Source organism: Sinocyclocheilus grahami, unplaced genomic scaffold (genome assembly GCF_001515645.1).
Source record: "Sinocyclocheilus grahami isolate Dianchi unplaced genomic scaffold, SAMN03320097.WGS_v1.1 scaffold472.1, whole genome shotgun sequence".
NCBI lineage: Eukaryota > Metazoa > Chordata > Actinopteri > Cypriniformes > Cyprinidae > Sinocyclocheilus > Sinocyclocheilus grahami.
The window spans coordinates 181,559-201,856 of NW_015505651.1; the positions used below are offsets into that span (position 1 = coordinate 181,559).

At 35.1% G+C, this 20,298-nt stretch overlaps 1 protein-coding gene across 1 annotated transcript in view; it reads right to left on the reverse strand.

Annotated features, from left to right (window-relative positions):
• The window catches only part of sspo (SCO-spondin), a 102,705-nt gene that overhangs the window by 1,713 nt on the left and 80,694 nt on the right, over window positions 1–20,298 (reverse strand). Inside the window, 16 exon segments of the mRNA XM_016235575.1 lie at window positions 753–883; window positions 2,334–2,394; window positions 4,848–4,943; window positions 6,310–6,530; window positions 7,656–7,702; window positions 8,399–8,544; window positions 9,552–9,679; window positions 12,714–12,913; window positions 14,543–14,681; window positions 14,757–14,873; window positions 15,018–15,179; window positions 17,198–17,258; window positions 17,531–17,600; window positions 18,429–18,565; window positions 18,980–19,101; window positions 19,407–19,562. Coding sequence (XP_016091061.1) covers window positions 753–883; window positions 2,334–2,394; window positions 4,848–4,943; window positions 6,310–6,530; window positions 7,656–7,702; window positions 8,399–8,544; window positions 9,552–9,679; window positions 12,714–12,913; window positions 14,543–14,681; window positions 14,757–14,873; window positions 15,018–15,179; window positions 17,198–17,258; window positions 17,531–17,600; window positions 18,429–18,565; window positions 18,980–19,101; window positions 19,407–19,562 — 1,994 coding nt within the window.

A 20,298-nucleotide genomic window follows, 5' to 3' on the forward strand; every position in this document is an offset into this window, starting at 1 on the left:
TGTCTATCTATCTATCTATCTATCTATCTATCTATCTATCTATCTATCATATATCTTATATATCTTTGTCACTCTCTCTCTCTATATATATATATAGATTGATACATCCGAGATTAATTGAGGCATAATATTTATTTATTTATTTATTGTTATTTAAACAGTGGAAAATATAACCGTTTATTAATTGTAAATCTAAAAAAGTATAAAAATGCAATACAATGTTCCCTGATATCATTTAGTACACCATTGATCTATAATATGTTTTATGGTTAACAGTATTAATTATATATCTTTGTCACTCTCTCTCTCTATATATATATATATAGATTGATACATCCGAGATGAATTGAGGCATAATATTTATTTATTTATTTATTGTTATTTAAACAGTGGAAAATATAACCGTTTATTAATTGTAAATCTAAAAAAGTATAAAAATACAATACAATGTTCCCTGATATCATTTAGTACACCATTGATCTATAATATGTTTTATGGTTAACAGTATTAATCTAACAATGTAATTAATATAACAGTGTATAGTTATTTACCAAACATTTTACGCCACCAGTATTAGGCAGACTTTCCACATTGATGCATTTATAACACACAATGCATCCAAAATCTATAAGCAGAATAATTCGTAAGTAGATAAGAATCTAGATTGATGCATACGTTAATAACCTGTGTAAGTTCATGCAGCACTTCACAGTTCAGAGATCAGAGTTCATGAACGACATGGCGACACACACCTCCAGAATGACATCGGTCCGGGACAGACAGCGCCCTCTGCAGAAGCTGACCTCCACGTTGTCCAGGCGACAGTCGCCCTTGGTGATGTTCCTGACCTCAGTGTAACGACGGCACTCGGCAACCGGATCCTCTGGAGACGAGAAAGTGATGTCCACAGGAGGAAATAGGACAGAAGAAGAGAGAGAGAGAGAGAGACAGCAATTAACAGAAGAACATACAGAAGAAGAATTACAATCAAAAGAATCACATTTGATTTAATGAAGGCTCTCAAGACAGATGAGAGAATAATCTTTGTTTTTGTTATGTTTCATTCAAATATAATAACTTGCTTCATCTCAGAAACCACTTACATCCTATTTTTCAACCACCTGTCATTTTCATCACTTTTCACCATCCAACTGATTCCTGATGGATAAAATCTAAATATCCAGTTTCCCTCAGAAATACATCATATTACAGAAGTAAAGTGGGTTAAATAGCATTTCATGTTGACTTTAATTTACACTTATCATACAAAAAAATTAAAACATCCAAATGTATTAAAATTACCAACCCAAACATGCAAAATGATTCGTATAGGCTAGTTTGAATAGGACAACTGATCATTTTGTAAATGCATAAACAACATTGTTATACTTTTTAATGGTAACACTTTACAATAATATAATAGCATTAGTTAATGCATTTAACTAAAATTAACTAACAATGAGCAATATATTTGTATTAATCTGTCACCGTTAATTAATAAAAATACAACAATTCATTGTTAGTTCACGTTAGCTAATAAATAATATTAACAGATACAATTTTTGTTTATATTATTACAGTATTAGTAGTAGTAGTACAATATTATTATATTAATATAATTATTATAATTATAATATAAATTATATATTATTATATTATTATTATTAATGTATTATTATATTATTCGTAGTATAATAATAATAATTATTATTATTATTATTTTAATAACATTTACAGAGTTAATTAATGTTAAAACCTTATTGTAAGGTGTAGGAATTGAGATAAATGTAAAAATAGGAATGTTTTCTATTACCAGTCACATAACTATATGACAGAATAGCACCATAGAGTTTTATTTTATTTGACTTCAACCAATTGGAAAGCATTTCTTCCTGCATTTTAAAATTGATAATCCTATTATGTTTCCACTCTAACTAACCATGCATGATTATATGGCTAGTAGTATTTTATTATTTGCATTCAGCGTTGATTTATAAGATTCGCTCCTGCATTTGAATGTGGTTGTTACTCCTGAAACTTTCCAGTGCACTGCACGATTTGAGAGTTTTGGAACGTGTCAGCACTTTTATATCGCACAAATTACCCGAACGGATCCTTTCAGTGGAGAAGAACTTACACCGTCCTGCAATCTCTGGAATGTAGTTACACGGCTGGATCTGGAGTCGGGCTGTAGTTTGACTAGCTAAAGCTCCAGTATGCTTAATGATGTGTACTACACCAATCGTCTGTGGCACATGAGAAGTGCTGACAAACATCAGCGAATGACTGCAGGCTCACTCTTCCCTATTAGTGGCATACTGTGTGACTCTTACCTGGAAACTCTCTGCGGCACACGGGACAGCAGCTCTCCGCTTCCAGCACCTTCACTTCACCCTGGAAAACAGAGCAGGAGAGAAAGCATATCAGAGGTGCAGGTGGCTGAGAATAGCTCGCCGGTGGGATGGACGGATGCTGACAGTACAGACGAGCATCAGGCTGTGACAGCCTCCATACGACTGCCACAGGGGCTCAGACGTTTACACTGAAAATATAGAGTAAAACTGAGAATCCACAGGTAATGTATGACATGTTTTGGTTTGTTTGGCTTGATATTCAAATATATACACTCTAAAAAATGCTGGGTTAAATGCAACCCAGTGTTGGGTAAAATATGAACAAACCCAGCAATTGGGTTCTTTTGACCCAGCGATTGGATTAAATGTTAGTAACCCAAATGCTGGGTCAAAACAACCCAATCCCTGGGTTTGTCCATATTTTACCCAACACTGGTTTGCATTTAACCCAGCATTTTTTAGAGTCTACACACACAATGCATATGGGCAGATGACATTTACATTGGAATATGATTATTCAATGTGACCTACAGTGTATCAATCTATACATTTATGCATCATGCAAAAGTACCTGTCAACTAAGTTTATTTTCTACAAATTTTTCCCATAGGGATTTTTAAAAAGTCTGTTTGAGAGTGAACCAAACCAACCAGCTATGAGGTCGGGTTATTATCAATAAATAAAAAATAATAAAAATGTAAAAAAAAAAACTTAAAAACTAAAACTGAAATAAAATTTAATTAAAAAAATTAATGCATTAATTAATAGAGACTATACTGTATATATATATATATATATATATATATATATATATATCTGAATACTTTCCGTACCCACTGTATATATATTCAATTTTTCCCATAGGGATTTTTCAAAAAGTCTTTGTTTAAGAATTATAAGCAATGAACCAGACCAACCATCCATCTACGAGGCAGGACTATAATTATAATGATAATTATAATTAACTAAATCTAAAACAATAAAAATTGGTAAATAAAATAAACTTTAATTGAAATAAAATAAATGAACGAACGAACGAACGAATGAATAATAAAAAAATAAAAGAAAGAAAAATAAAAAATAAAACTTATGTTATCTAGTTGACAAGGTATTTCTCATTTTCATTTAGGTTAACCTGATGTACTAAAATAACTAAAACTAAAACTGGACTAAAAAACAATAATAAAAAACTCTATAGACATTAATAAACGGACAAAAGCACACACAAAAAATGACTAAATCTTTAAAAATGAAATATAAACATAAAACTTCATTCTTAACATTAATAAAAACTATTAATAAAAACTCAAAGATACGAAAATAACACTTCTATTACAAACCCTGATTTGAATAAAACAATTATTTAAAAATTGGACAAAGAGACAAAGGCACAAGACAGCTTAGTGAGGGAAACGACTACAGTCGAATTAACTAACAATCAAATTAAGAGCGATAGAAAAATATAGAACTATTCATTTAAAAGTTGTTGATTATATCTATAGAAATAATATATTTTAAGTTTATATGCACACACCATTGATTAATAACCTCTGAGCTCACAGTAAGTCTTTAAAGGTTTATACGTTATCACTAAAAAGTTGTATTTAACATGTTTTATTTTGTTTTAATTAACACGTCCCTTGACATCAACAAGTTGGAAAGCATTTGATTTTAACTAGTTGTGTATGCTTATATGGTTATCAGTATTTTTTTGTTATTATTATTATACATTTTTTGCATTGTTTGTTTGCAGCTCTCCTGCATTTGAATGCAATTGTTACTCCAGAAACTTTCCAGTGCACTGCATGATTTGAGAGTTTTCACTGTTTAAACACATCAGCATTTTTATACCTCACAATTTAGCTGAACTATCTGACTGTTTGCAACTTTGAAAACTCTTTTTATTATATTTCTGGAATTCGGTTTGGTGCCGCCACAGGCAGAGAAATGAAACACTATGACAGTCCAGTCTGTGTTTATTTCAGTCAGTGATGATTAGTTTGGAGTTAAGAGGAACACTCCTTCGGTGAGGTGTGACATTTATGTGCCGGCGGCAGAAATGCAAATTGGGTAATTTGATTTGGACTGAATGAAGAAGAACAAATCGTCTAGGAACCAGAGGGAGTATTTTTAGTTTTTCTTTCAACAGATCTGCTCCCAGTGATCCGCAGGAGCCCAGAGGAGATGTTGGGTTCCTCTGAGACGCTGCAGGAGCTTCGGAGACGTCCAGGCGTCACTCCAGAGCCATCTGGGACATTATCCCTGACCAGAGCTGTTGCCTGGACAACGGGTCGGTCTATTTCCAGCATCTGGTCCTCTAACGGCGTCCTGTACTCATTACTGATGCAAGGCTATTCACTGATTATTTGGCCGACGCATGTGAAACCGAACCGCAGCGGATGTCTAACGGAGAATATACTGGAGAAATGTCAAATCTTTCTGTGTGTGAGGTGAAGGAAAGCGAATATGAAAGACAAACGACACATTTCATACCTCAGAGCAGTGAAGGGGAGGACAGTTTGATTGACAGTGTTTCTGGCCATTGATACAGCGACAGGACTGACAGCCATCCACCCACTCGGACCCCGGCTGTGACACACAACACACAACGGTCAATTCATTCATATTTACATTAATGTGCTTGGACAGACACTTCCTACTAAAATAAGTTCTAGATAATATTTTGTGCCTGTGTTTTGCATTTATTAGTGTATTAATAGTATTATCATAATAGTGTAAAATATTCACAATAGTGTATCTGTATATTAAAATATATTTAAAAAAATTATTTAAAATATATTTACAAAATATGTATAATATTTAATATATATTGCTATTACCATTTTAATTAATACTTCTATTCAGCAAGGATGCATTAAATTTAACAAAAGTGTCAGTAAAGACATTTCTAATGTTACAAAAGATTTCTGTTTCAAATAAATGCTGTTCTTCTGAACTTTCTATTCATCTGTGAATCCTGAAAATTAAAATGTATCACAGTTTCCACAAAAATATGAAGCAGCACAACTGTTTTCAGCATTGATAATAATCAGAAATGTTTCTCGAGCAGCAGATCAGCATATTATACTGATTTCTGAAGATCATGTGACACTGAAGACTGGAGGAATGATGCTGAAAATACAGCTGCGCATCACAGAAATACATTACAGTTTAACAGAGATTCACACAGAAAACAGTTATTTTAAATTGCAATAATGTTTCAGTTTTATCAATCAAATAAATGCAAGAGCAACTTAAGAGCAAAAAAACATTCATTTTTTAACAAATATTAGTTATCATTAGTCACCACTGATAAGCTACCACTAAATATTGCAGAAACTTAATTTGCTGTAAAGTTGCTTCGCAATGATTTGTATCGTGAAAAGCGCTGTACAAATAAACTTGAATTGAATTAGTTAATTATATTTTTAGTTCTTTTTAGAATTTAGAATTTTTTGATTTTTTGTTGTTGTTGTTTTTCTTAGAATAACATTGGTCAATCATTCATAATAAAAGAACATGAATTAATAAAGTAAATCGGTATATTTAAGTTAAGAATCAAATATTACAACAGGTTCTTTTGAATGTAGAGTTTGTATATATTGATCTGCTGTTAATATAGTATTGTGTACTGTATACCATCCGTCCATGTTGTGATGATGGCCTTGTTCCAGCCACAGGACGTTACATCATCCGTCTCATTCAACCAAACGCTCTTTATACAGAAACTCTTAAACGAGTGCCACTATAGTTCAATTAGAAAACCTCATAAGGCCTTTCAACGGGTTTTTTCATTATTGATGATGGCAATTATCTTTTTTCTACAAATGCCCTGAGTGCTAATCCATCAGACTCGTTAATGACCTTCCTTATTAGAATAAATAAACAAAGTAACCAGCACTGCAATTACAGGCTAAAGCACAGCAGTGTGACGGGTGATTGTGTGTTCGTGTACCTCTCGAAGCGTCCCGTCTTCCTCTTCACACTGACACAGTGCTGGAATCACACACCGGCCCTCCAGGCTCCGATACCGGCCCTCCTCACACACACAGCCCTCTGTGGCCACGGGGCCCGTGCAGTTGAGCGGTTCAGGGCTGTACAGGTCCAAACACCCCCTCTCACACACTCGGCCCGATCCGGACTCACTCCAGAGCCAGCGCTCACCCTCTGGACATGCTGTATGGACATTAGTTGATGACCAATGGGCTTTAGGGAAGGGCAGATGCTATGTTTATTTTTTTTAAACTCTGTTTTCTTTTATTATTCTTTTTAAATAAACAGAACAGTTACAGTTGCATAAATAAATCAATAAAATTATTATTATTAAAAATTATTGATAAACAAATCCATTTATTGTTATTATTATTATTATTATTATTAAAACAAACAAATAAATACATAAAATAATATAGGTAAAACTTAAATCATTATTATTAAAACAAATAAGTAAAATTATTATTATTATTAGTTAAATAACAATAATTATTATTAAGCAAATAAATACATTCATATTATTAAAACAAATAAATAAAAATATTAACATTATTTAATTAATAATTGTATAAAATATTATTATTATTATTATGCTGCCCAATAAAAAATATTTAAAAATTTTTTTTGTTATAATAAATTAAAACAAACAAATAAAATAATATTAAAATAACATCAACTACTAATGATAATAATCAATTAATGAATAATAATTATCATCATCATCACCATAACAATTATTATTATTAATAATAATAATAATACATTAATAAAATAATGTACAGTGCACTTACACTTCAAGGTACTTCAAGGAATACACTACTGGCATATTTAAATTAACTTGAACAAAAATACTACACCTCAATGTGTTTTCGGTCTGAACACCCCACAAACCCTCAACACTGTTTCTCACCACATTCGGGGCCCCTGCAGACTCGTGAAGTGTGTGACGGCCCCTCACACTCCCGTCCTCCGTACTGCCGCTGGCGCCGTATCGTCCGGCTGGAGAAGTGCTGTCCAGATCCGCAGGACGCTGAGCAAGAGCTCCACGCTGACCAGCTGCTCCACTCACAGTCCACTAAATGAAAAACACAGCATTCAGACTCTGCTCCTTTCACTTCCATTCATAAACACAGGTAAGCGTTCATTGCTCAGAAGTTGTTTCAGGAACATTCTGAAGTTTGTCTCAGATGTTTTAAAAATGGCTCTCAAGTCAATAGTTGCCATACAGTAAGAATATGAAGCTATAAAAATAATGTTTGTGGGACCCTCTGTGTCTCTGCTGTGAGTGTATGAGGTCACATGACTCACCGTCACATGACTCGTTAGTGCAGGTAAAGATCCCACCTTCACAGACACTGTAATTAAACATAAACACTTATTTTACATCCATGCTTGATGTTACAGCTTTCTCAGGATTGTTTTCCAAGACAAAAACATCCACCCCCAAAGTTTTTAAAATATATTCAGCATAAATTATACAAATACATAAACATATTTAGCATGAATAAATATTAAACAAACAAATAAATAAATAAGCCTTACAGTATTACCTTACAGTAATGAGAATCAGTATTGTGAATCATGGTAAATAAATCAAATGTACAGGTGCATTTTGTTAATGATAAGTTAATTATTATAAAAATGTTTAAAAATAGGCTTAATTTTCTTATGGAAAAATACTGATAATTTTTTTCCTTTGATTAATGAGCATGTATATGAATCAAATATGCACATATTTTCATGTAATTCATGCACTTTACTTCAAAATGTCTAATTCTGAATGGTTATTCTTGTCTTTTATATTGTCAGCTGTTCCATCCAGAGCATCTGATTCTTTCAACAATGTCAGAGTGACTTTCTGAACATCTTGCCGATATTTTATGTCCAAAGAGAGGATGTGGATTTCACTTCACCACACTGAGACGCTCTTAGAAAAGCCTGATTGAGATCCATGTGTCACTGAATATCAATCCAATAACCACAGCAGCTCTTTCTGTCCGAGATCATTTACACATGAAACACAAACCGTGCACAGAATGAATGTGAAGTACCATGAGTTGCAGGAGTCTGGAATGACGGTTCCTGCAGGAACTTCCTGTTCCTGGAGGTCCAGGGTGAGGTTTTGGGACGTCAGCGGGAGCGAGACCACAGAACAAGGACACTGGGATTGAGGAACACAGCTTCCGTTCAGCATCACCTGCAGATGGATGATGTGATTAATAACATCCTCATATTCATGCGGGACTCGTACAGCCATCTGTGTCCAAATTACACTTCCAAAAATACAGAGCCATCAGGAGCAGATGTGAACACGGTACACTCCTCAAATCACACTGTTTACTGCAGTCTGGAATAACAGACAAACTAGATTTATATGTTTTCAGAAGGCAATGGGCTGTGTTTGCCTGTGCAGATGCTAATGTGTTGCTAGGGAGCTGTGGTGGTTGCCAGGGTGTTGCTATGGAGGTTTAGGAGAGGACGTTGGAATGTGGTTGTTAGGGTCTTCTGGAAATTTGCAAGGACATTGCTATGGGGTTGCTAGGGTGTTCTAGGAAGCTGCCAGGGTGCTGCTGTAGAGTTGCTAGGCAGGTCTAGGTGAGAACGTTGCTATGGGGTTGCTTGGGTGTTGTGGGAATCTGCAAGGACGTTGCTAGGGTGTTTAAGGACGCTGCTATGACGTTGCTAAGGAGGTTTGTACTAGAACGCCACTATGAGTTTGCTAGGGTCTTCTGAGAATTTGCTAAAACGTTGCAATGGGGTTGCTATAGAGTTGCTATGGAAGTTTTCTAGGAAGATTTTACGACATTGTTATAGGGTTGCTATGGTGATTCCATAGTGTTTCTAGGGTGTTTTAGGAAGCTGCTAGGATATTGTTATAATGTTGCTTGGGTGTTCAGAATATTTTTAGCATGCTACTATCTGGTTTCAAGGGTGTTGCTATGTGGTTTGAAGAGTGTTGCTAGGTGGTTTCTAGGGTGTTGTGCGTGGTTTCTAGAGTGTTACTAGGTGGTTTCTAGGGTATTGCTAGGCAGCTTCTAGGGTGTTGTGTGAGATTTCTAGTGTTTTACTAGGCAATTTCGAGTGTGTTCTGTGCAGTTTCTAGGGTGCTGCTAGGCAATTTCTAGGGTGTTGTGTATGGTTACTAGGGTGTTGCTAGGCGGTTTCTAGGGTGTTATGTGGGGTAACACAAACAGATTGACTCACGGCTCCAGGCGGGCAGCTGCACCCAGGACTGCAGGTCAGCGACACACACTGATTTTGGGGCCACAGATCCTCACAACTGTACGGACAAGATCCTGCACAAGAGCTGAATACCTGACCAGCAGGACAATCTGACACAGAGAAAACCAAACCACCGTTACACACAGCATCCCGATTAGCATTCCATTTACACAGATGACAGATTATTATTTGTGGCTGAACTACAGTAGTTTAAACACACATGATTTGTTGGTGCCGGTCTGATGGAGCGACTGCAGGCCCTTTCAGTGACTGGCTGCTGAAGTTCATTACAGTAGTAATCAAATGAGTCAAGCTGCTTAAACGACTCTGGAGGGGAATCTGTTTAAGACACACTTCATTCCTCCTGAAGGCTTATCGCACTGTTTTAAATGAGTCTATCAACTCAAACTTTATTCTGTCTTATCATCTAAAACACAATTAATGAACAGTCTGCAGGCCGTTACACGCCGCATGATTCAGTTGAACTCCTAACAGATTCTTCTCCACATTCTCAGATGCTTTAATGCAAATCAGTGCCACTTTTAATATTTTGTGTATGCTTGTCTCGAACTGAAATTAGCATAAAATTGCACACAAGAGGACCAGTAAATTGCTGAAACTGTAATGTAGCTAAATGGAAGGTAAATATTTTCTGTAAGAGCTTGTCTGTGCGTGTGTGTGTTAGAAAACACACACACACACACACACACACACACACAGCTGCTTATATTCAGCTAAACATGTGTGTGTATTTTTGTAAATTTTTACTTTTTACATTGTGTTATTTAAATTACAATTAAGCACATTTACCCCTCATTTCATAAACAATTAAACTGCAAACAATGACTGCCATTTGTAAATTATATGCATAATAGTATGCATAATGCAAATTAAATTAATGTCCTGAAATGATGATTTTTAAGCAGAATGAAAAAAGCATTTATTTGCATCCCAACAATATGAATTTGTAAAGTAAATATTATTAATTTGAATGAAAATGTCACAATCAATATATCAATAAATAAATCTGAATAGTCCTAAAAATAAGCTTAAAGGTCCCCTGAAATGCTTAGAAACATGCAGTGTTACTCTGTGTTGACGTCATTTTAACTGAAACAGGAAGACAGGGCGGGACATATCAAGCAGCCACGCCCCTTTTTAAAATAGCCAATAGCGTTGGTTTATATCACAGCTTGGGCTAGAGCCGTTCAGAGCCGTTCAGCTCCGTAAAGGTATGCCGGCCACAATCTCATCCATATTGCTATAAAATATAGCATTCTATGTAGAATTCAAATAGCTCCGATACATTTAGTGGTCTGCGGCGACTCGTGCATGTGATCCGCTCCGTGCTATCGTGTCTCTGGACCGGAGCAGAGTGTGTGCACGGTGCGGTGGTTAGCGGGACACAGCGCCAAACCAGACTTCTTTCTTTCCTCAGTGGAAAGCATATTTACACTGTTTGAATCGTTCCCTGTCCCCTATATAGTGCACTATGTGCCATTCACTGCACAGGAAAGACTAATTCTGTGAACAAGTGACCGATTTCAGCCGCGGCTTCAGCGTCTATTTATAGTGTAGGGGGTGGGGCTTCGGATTCTAAAGAGCCTTTGATTGGACAGAAAGTTTGATGAGAAGCTGAAGTACGATGTGCATTCAAAAAAATCATTGAGCTGTTTTGGCGGAAGTGACGAACTGCAAGCTTTGAATGCTTATATCTTCTAAATGCGAATTTTGTCACTGTTTCGGAGCACACTGCCTTATAGATAACCTTAAGACTAACATATTGATACCAACACCCAAAAAACTTTCATTTTGATTTCATGGGGACTTTAATGCCAAATATAATTTCTTATTTTCCTTGTGATTTTCTTTGTAAAGCAACACATACAGGCAGCCTGAGTTATGAACATGTGTTGTTATGTTTTATGACAATATAAACTGAAATGACAGACGCTTTACAGGTATTATATGACCGTTTGAAGGGTTTTATAGGTGCACTATAACACATCATAAGTGTTTCTCCTTCACTGAAGTGTGTTTGAGTTTGTGTTTATCTGTCAGGCCTGTACTTCAGCTGGTTTTGTGTGTTTATGGATGTGTTAGCTGTACCGGGCAGGCAGCTGTTGGTGTTGCATGCGGTGTGTTGTTCCAGGGGTCCGGGGCAGATCAGACCCCCAGGCTCTGGCTCCTGTAGGACCGTCTTCCTGCGCAGTGACACTCCTCCACCACAGGAGGCGCTGCAGTCAGTCCAGGCTGACCACTGGCTCACCACACAGCCGGCTAACAGATCGACAAAATCATATCGGCCTATATAATCTACACTTTACAAGATACAAGTCCATTAAAATACATGTCAAGCACAAATTAATATTCTGAATATATATATAAAATTATATATATATAAAAATATTTTTTTATAAATGTACAAAAATAAAGAAAACACTTCCAAAAAAACCCAAACTAATTGGTTTCCACAAAAATGTTTTTGTTGTTGTTTATTGAAAATTAATATGTTGCTGTTAATTTGATAAACAGAAAATAACAATTATCAAAAATGTAAAAATAAATAAATAACATAAAATGTAAAATATCAAGCTATTTATTCAATAAAGCTACTTATATTTTCCCATTATAGAGAAAAAAAACTAATTGAAAAACTGTGAATGTAACTTTTTATATAATTATTTATAAAGAAATTACCAAAATGTTCAAATCTATGTAAAAAGTTGTTATGCAAATGAACTTTGCATGTATTGTGATATGAAATCTGTTAAAATATTTTTATATTTCTATAAAATATCAAATCGTAAGAATATATATATTGTGTGTATGTGTGTGTGTGTTCATATAAAAAAAATGTATTACATTTTTGTATATATTTTGTGTAAAATATTTTGTAATTTGCATGTTGTGGTTTTAAATATTTTAATTATTATTTTTATGCAAATTAATTGTGCATGTTTTGTGACTTAAATTAGGTGCCAAAGTCTTGTTTTGTTTTTATATTTGTTAACATATTTTCATATTTCAATAAAATATCAAATAGTAGCTATATATAAACTACAATTTGAATTAAATTATGTATTAATTTACATATTTGAGTTTAAATGTGTAGATTAACGCTGCTCTGTTCTGTTGGCTGACCTGGACAGGGCAGCAGTGAGCAGCTTTCACTCTGGAAGGAGTCGGCGCAGGTCGGTCCTCCGGTCGTCTGTTTGCAGGACCGTCTGCGTGTCCTCTGTCCCTCTGTCCCACACGACACCGAACACTCACTCCACGATCCCCACGGACCGTAGACCGGACACACGTGATCCGTACACACCAGAGAGCCATTTACACACACACTGCAGAGACAGAGGTTTGTGTCAAATGTGATGTTTGTGTGTATATGTATTCATGCAGATATGCAAGTACTTGTTAGAGCCACACTTTTTACAAAAACATCCTCACAAATGCAGTAAAACCTGCTAAAATCTGACTTCTGAGAACATTCTGAGGTCCATACTAAGGTTATTACTGGTAAATAAAACTAAAAATGTATAAATAAACAAATAATTTAATAAATAAATAACATTACAGTTAGTTGTCAAGGCATCATTTCTCATTTTCTTTTATAGTTCTTGAAGTACAAAAATAACTAATACTGAAATAAAAATGAATAAGTACTAAATAGACATATTTTAAAAACAAAAGACAAAAACACATAACTAAACCACAAACACTTGAGATGAAAACAAAAAATGTTAAAGTCAAAAAAGTCAAAATATTAATAAAATCTGTAATAGTATATCAATGATACAAATAACATCGGTCCAAACTAGTAAAAATGGGATAATAATAATAATAAATAATGTCGTAAATATTTATATGCATCTGTGCAGTTCTGCTGATGTTTGAGTTAATATTAATATTAAAAGTTTTAATAAAGTTAATATAAAAAAAATAATTTAATAATATTTCAGAAATAATACACACATTAAATACAAAACATTGCAATTATGTAATTATAAATAAATTGTAAAGTAAAAAAAAGACTAAAAATTAAATAATAATAAAAAAAATTATAAGAAGAATAAAAAGACAGACCTTTTTAGACATAAGAATAAAAATGTAGACATATAAAAAACTCACTAAAACCTTTAACTGAAAACAAACAAACAAAAAAACATAAAAATACAAAATAAATTAAAATATTAATAAAAACTATAATATTTTATCAATGATCACAATAACACTTGTCCAAACTAGTAAAAATTAGATCACAATAATAAATGTCAAATAATGTGCCAACTCTTTGTGTGCATTTGTGCAATTCTATTAATGTTTAATGCTTCTTTACACTGATAAATCTATAATAGTATATCAATGATACAAATAACATTGGTCCAAACTAGTAAAAATGGGATCATAATAATAATAGTAAATAATGTCTTAAATATTTATATGCATTTGTGCAGTTCTGTTGCTGTTTAAAAAAATAATAATTAAAATGTTTAAATGTAATAAATATTTAATAATATTTCAGAAATAATACACACGTTAAATAAAAAACATTGTAATTATGTAATTATAAATACAAGTACAAAAATGAAATAATAATAACAAATATTAATAAGAATACAAATATAGACCTTTTTAGACATAAGAATAAAAATATAGACATGTAAAAAAAACTCTAAACATAAATGAAAACTAAAACGTTTAAATGAAAAAAAAACAAAAAGTTAAAATATTAATAAAAACTATAATACTATATCAATTATACTAAAATAACACTTGTCCAAACTAGTAAAAATTAGATCAGAATAATAAATGCAAACATTTGTGCAATTCTGTTAATGTTTAATGTTTCTTTACCTTCAGCACAATATTTCAGAAAAGTGTCCCCAGACATTAACAGAATCTGACACACCCTCCCATCTGGGACGTCCTGTAAGATAAACCGGATCCATAAATAAATAAGCTCCTCTCACCAGGTGTTGCAGCTGAGGGTGAAGTTCTCTCCGGGTCGGATCTCCAGCGTCCCGTTCTCCAGCGGAAGCCCACAGCGACACTCGTCCACCCGCACACACCCTCCGTCCTGCAGCAGCCGGCCGTCTGGACAGCGGCAGCCTGCGGCACAGAAGCACGCTCACATTCCCCGCTTCATGCATATGTTTGTGGCAGAGGTCAGAGAAGCGCTGATACCTGGATGACAGGTGCCCTGCAGACACTGGACGTGATCCCACAGGTCAGCGCAGCTGCGGGGACACTGATTGGCGCAGGAGTCGTCATAGACCCGCCCCCTGTCCTCACAATGCTCGCCTATATCAAATACAGCCACTATATAAAAACTACATGAACAATATGCAGGTGCACACTAAATCAGTTCCAATAATTACAAATTATAGTTACTGATTATACTTCGATAATATTTACAGGATGTCTATAATAAGTATGTGTGTGTACCGGGACAGAGGCCAGTGTTGCAGCTCTGAGACTGCGTCTGTAGGTTCCTGCAGTGTGGTCCGGGGTCAGAGGTCAGAGGTCGGCGCTCTCTCTGCCGGTATCCTCCGCTGCAGGGGTCTCTACACACACTCCAGCCGCTCCATGAGCTCCAGTGACACACATCTGAGCAGAGACACACAGACAGCACCACACTCAGCTTCTCTCACCATATTAATCCGGTCATGATGACACTGCGATCTACACTGAACAAAAATATAAACGCAACACTTTTGTTTTTGCCCCCATTTCTAAGATCTAAGACTTTTTCTGTGTACACAAAAGGCCTATTTCTCTCAAATATTGTTCACAAATCTGTCTAAATCTGTGTTAGTGAGCACTTCTCCTTTGTCGAGATAATCCATCCACCTCACAGGTGTGGCATATCAAGATGCTGATTAGACAGCATGATTATTGCACAGGTGTGCCTTAGGCTGGCCACAATAAAAGGCCACTCATAGAAAAAGTCTTAGATCTTTGAGTTTAGCTCATGAAAAATAGGGGCAAAAACAAAAGTGTTGTGTTTATATTTTTGTTCAGTATACATTTCCTGGACCGGTCATATCATATTTCAGACTATTATACTTTTTATTGGTATTTTGAATTAGCTTTTATTTTGTATATTTTCAGTTTTTGTAATTTTGCTAGAGGATTTTGTCATTAATATATTCATTTAAAAAAAAAAAAATTTGTAAGTATTGCTATTCAGGTGTATTTAATTTTTTATTTCAGATTAAGTCCAGTTGAAGTTTTTATTTATTTCCAGTTAGTAATTTTAGTGCTTCAACATTCTTTTTAGTTAGATGCCAAGGCAACTTTTTTGTTTATTCTATTTGATCAATTAACAATTAAAAAAAAAAAAAAGTTTTAGTTAACAATTATTTTGAGAAACTCTTTTTATTATTTTTAAACACTGCTATTCATATCAATTTATTTTCATTTAATTTCAAATTTTTTTTCATTTTTATTTATTTCCAGATTTAAATTTATTTCCAGAATTTTAGTGTTTTAATAATTTTTTCCCCAGTTAGCTGCTAAGTCGATTCTAATTTTCTAATTTTTGTTTCTTCAAGTTTCTTATTTGTTTTATTTCAACTTAATATTAACAATTAACAAAAACTTTTTAACAGTTAAAATTTTATCAAACAATTATTTTGAGTAATTTATGTGCTTTTAAGTGCTTTTGTCATTTTTATTACTATAATTTTTTAAATTTTTATATTACTATTCAGGTTTAATTTTTTTGAATTTTTTTTTCAGTTATTTATTTTTATGCTTCAACAAGCGATTTCAGTTAGTTGCCAAGGTGACTCTAATTTTCAAATTTCTGTTAAATTTTTGTATTTATTTTATTTCAGTTTAATTTCAATTAACGAAAAAAAGTTTTTAATAGATTTTGTTTAAGTTAATGATTACAAACATCAGTCATGTCAAGTAATTAATATTCATAAGCCGAGTTAAGTCATTGGACAGATGGCCTGCTATCCGGTGTATCTCTACAGTACTTGAGATGTGTTGTTGATAGTGTTTTAATATCAGTGCGGGTCGTCCGGTTCAGTACCCCCGACCCGGGTCCGCTGCCCTTTGGCTTCTGCTTTGATGACAGTCAGACGTTTGAGCGTCTGATACAGGAAGCGTTTGATGATGATGTGTTACTATGGTAACTGTCTGCGGGCGACCCACCAGTGCAGATGTCAGACTGCGGGCAGATTCGCTCTTCCTCCAGCTCTTCATCACACTCTTCCTCTCTCCCGCTGACCGGCAGACCGGAGTCCAGGTCCAGACAGGCCCGGAAGCGCCGCTGGAGCGACACCAGCCCTGAAGCGTTCCCGCCGGAGGATGCTGGGATACACGGAGAGCAGGAGGTCCATTCTGACCACTCACTGACCATCACTGAGAGACAGAGAGACTGGGATTTATTCATGAACAGGCAGAAAAGCGTTATTAGATTTCAGATGAACAGTACTTGAGATGTGTTGTTGATAGTGTTTTAATATCAGTGCGGGTCGTCCGGTTCAGTACCCCCGACCCGGGTCCGCTGCCCTTTGGCTTCTGCTTTGATGACAGTCAGACGTTTGAGCGTCTGATACAGGAAGCGTTTGATGATGATGTGTTACTATGGTAACCGTCTGCGGGCGACCCACCAGTGCAGATGTCAGACTGCGGGCAGATTCGCTCTTCCTCCAGCTCTTCATCACACTCTTCCTCTCTCCCGCTGACCGGCAGACTGGAGTCCAGGTCCAGACAGGCCCGGAAGCGCCGCTGGAGCGACACCAGCCCTGAAGCGTTCCCGCCGGAGGATGCTGGGATACACGGAGAGCAGGAGGTCCATTCTGACCACTCACTGACCATCACTGAGAGACAGAGAGACTGGGATTTATTCATGAACAGGCAGAAAAGCGTTATTAGATTTCAGATGATTTGATCTGCGTCTAAAATAAGGAACAACAGACGCTCATGGCTAAATATGGTTATACGGGTAAAAATAGAAGCGTTATACCTTTACATTCTCGTAAATCACACTGCAGAGAGCCGTCATGACAAAGACTGAAACACACACACACACACACAAATAAAGCATTATCAGAAGCCATTATAAATATATATATAAAACTGGAGATACACTATTATTTTAGAGTTTTAGAATTAATTTATTTAAATATAAAAAACATTTATTAATTTTATATTGTATTATAATATATAAAAAATATGTGTATTAGGTTGTGGTCCTAAATAATTAATACAGAATTATACAGAAATAGGAAATAGGAAATACATAATAGTAGATACATATATAGTAGGAGTTTTTTAGTTTTTTTTAATAATTCATGAATAATGTTTTATAAATAATTGTCTAAATATTTATTTTTTAAACTATTCTTAGAAATATATTTCTGATCACATTTATTAATTTTATATTGTATTATATGAATTTAAAACATAAATTCACAAGTTAATATTAAAAATAATTGTATAAATAATTACAGTATTTATATATTACAGTAATTTATAAATTACAGTATACTTATAAATATATACTTATTAAATATATATATATTTGAAATATTTTCAAAAAATTAAATATTTTACATAATAAATAAATAAACAAATAAATAGTTTATGTAAAATATATATTTTCAGAAATACATTATATTTTCAAGTCTGGAGCACAAACAACAACACACGCTGAACATATAGCGCTAGAGGTTTGATTACATCACTAGAAGCTCTAGTTATAGAGATACTTGACTCAGTAAACACCACTAATCAGAGTAAATCCATGCTGCTGTGATGTTTGAGACACTTGAGTTATCAAAGGCACATCATGAGAACACTGTGAGCTCACTCTCAGTGTGAAGAGCATCAGTGGCTCACCATGTCCTGCAGCCCACGGTCAGCAGCGCCCCCTGCGGGACAGTGACGGCCACAGGTCTGTCTGAGCCCTGATGGAGGAGATGGACACAGCCACACTGATCCGGATGAACACATGATCCGTTCTGCTGCAGGAGACCCTGGAACACACAACACAGCAACTCCGAATCTTCACCTTAATCACTGAATTTAACTTTTCAAATAAATAAATAAAAAATAAATAAAAATTATTATTATTATATTTTTATATTTATTATTTTTATTTAAATATTTATTTTGTATTTTATTTTATTTGTTATTTATTTATTTTTATTCAATTTTTTTTTTTTTTTGCATTTTCCTGTTTTGGGAAATTCTCACAATTATGAAATTCTCTCATTATTAACACTGTACAATGAACAAATGTATTTTATTAACTAACGTTAACGCAGATTAATACTGCTGTGAAAATCTATATTGCACATTATCATTCTAATAGTAACAAATGAGAGCTCGTTGTAAAGAGTTACTGAAAAGCTTTATGTGAATTTGTGTGAAATGCAAGCAGTACAAACCTCCGCACAGAAGCAGCCGGGTGTGCAGTTCTGGGACGAACACGAGTGCGTTTGACCCGAAAGATCACAGTGTTTCTCACACGGAGATCCACATTCAGAGAACAGGAAGGGTTTCTCACAATCTGACAGACACACAGAACAATGTAAGAGTGAAATCAATTACATAATGAACAAACAAACAGCACAACCACTGAAATACTCGACGTATGTAAATAATCCTTTATTCTGCTCGCACAAAACATGCTATTACCATAAAAATATTCATGAGGAATTATTCTTGTGTCATGCAAATCTCACTTTTAAGTGTGCATGTTGTGCACTGTATATTATATGCATGGTCTTGTAGTGTTTGTGGTGTAAAAAGGTCATTTGATTCTGGTAATCACTCAGAAGCACACTATGTAAAATGGCATTAGACTCTGATCACCTGTGCAGTTGTCAGGTTTACAGGGCCGGCTCTGTCTCTCGAGATCAGAGCAGTGTTGCCCACCGCTGGCCGAGATGAGCGGCGCACGAAAGCGCTGGTGATACTGAGACACACAGGAGCAGTCGCTCCACGCACTCCATTCAGACACGGGACAGGCTGAACATGGGGAACAGATGCACATTTATGGGTAAGACATCACAGGTGAACAGAGGAAAACTAATCAATGTCATCATACATCCATGGTTAATTAAAAACAGTACATTAAAGGGGTCATCGGATGCCCATTTTCCACAAGTTGATATGATTCTTTAGGGCAGGGGTGCCCAAACTCGGTCCTGGAGGGCCGGTGTCCAGCAGAGTTTAGCTCCAACCCCAATTAGACACACCTGAACCAGCTAATCAAGCTCTTACTAGTCATACTAGAAACTTAAAGGCAGGTGTGTTGAGGCAAGCTGGAGCTAAACTCTGCAGGACACCGGCCCTCCAGGACCGAGTTTGGGCACCCCTGCTTTAGGGTCTTAATGAAAAGTCTATAACATAGTTTGGTTTAAATTTCTCAATGGTAGTGTAAAAAAACACCTTTTTTTTACCCTGTCAAAAACAGCTCTTTTCAGATCAAGCCGTTTTTGTAGAAGTTTTGTTTAAATGAGCTCTGCTGACCCCGCCCCTCTCTTCCAGCGGCTCTCTGAGGGACTGTCTACTTTAGCCGCATTCATCGTGAAACTTGCTAATTAGCACATTATTATGAAAGGTGATTTGCAAAGATTCATTAAAAAACATTACACTCACTTCTTCTGTAGGTGAAGCTGGATCACGAATGATTCACGCGAACATAGATGCATTCAGGCATCTGAGATCGGCTCGATTTGAGAAAGGGGTAAAGATTTTAGTA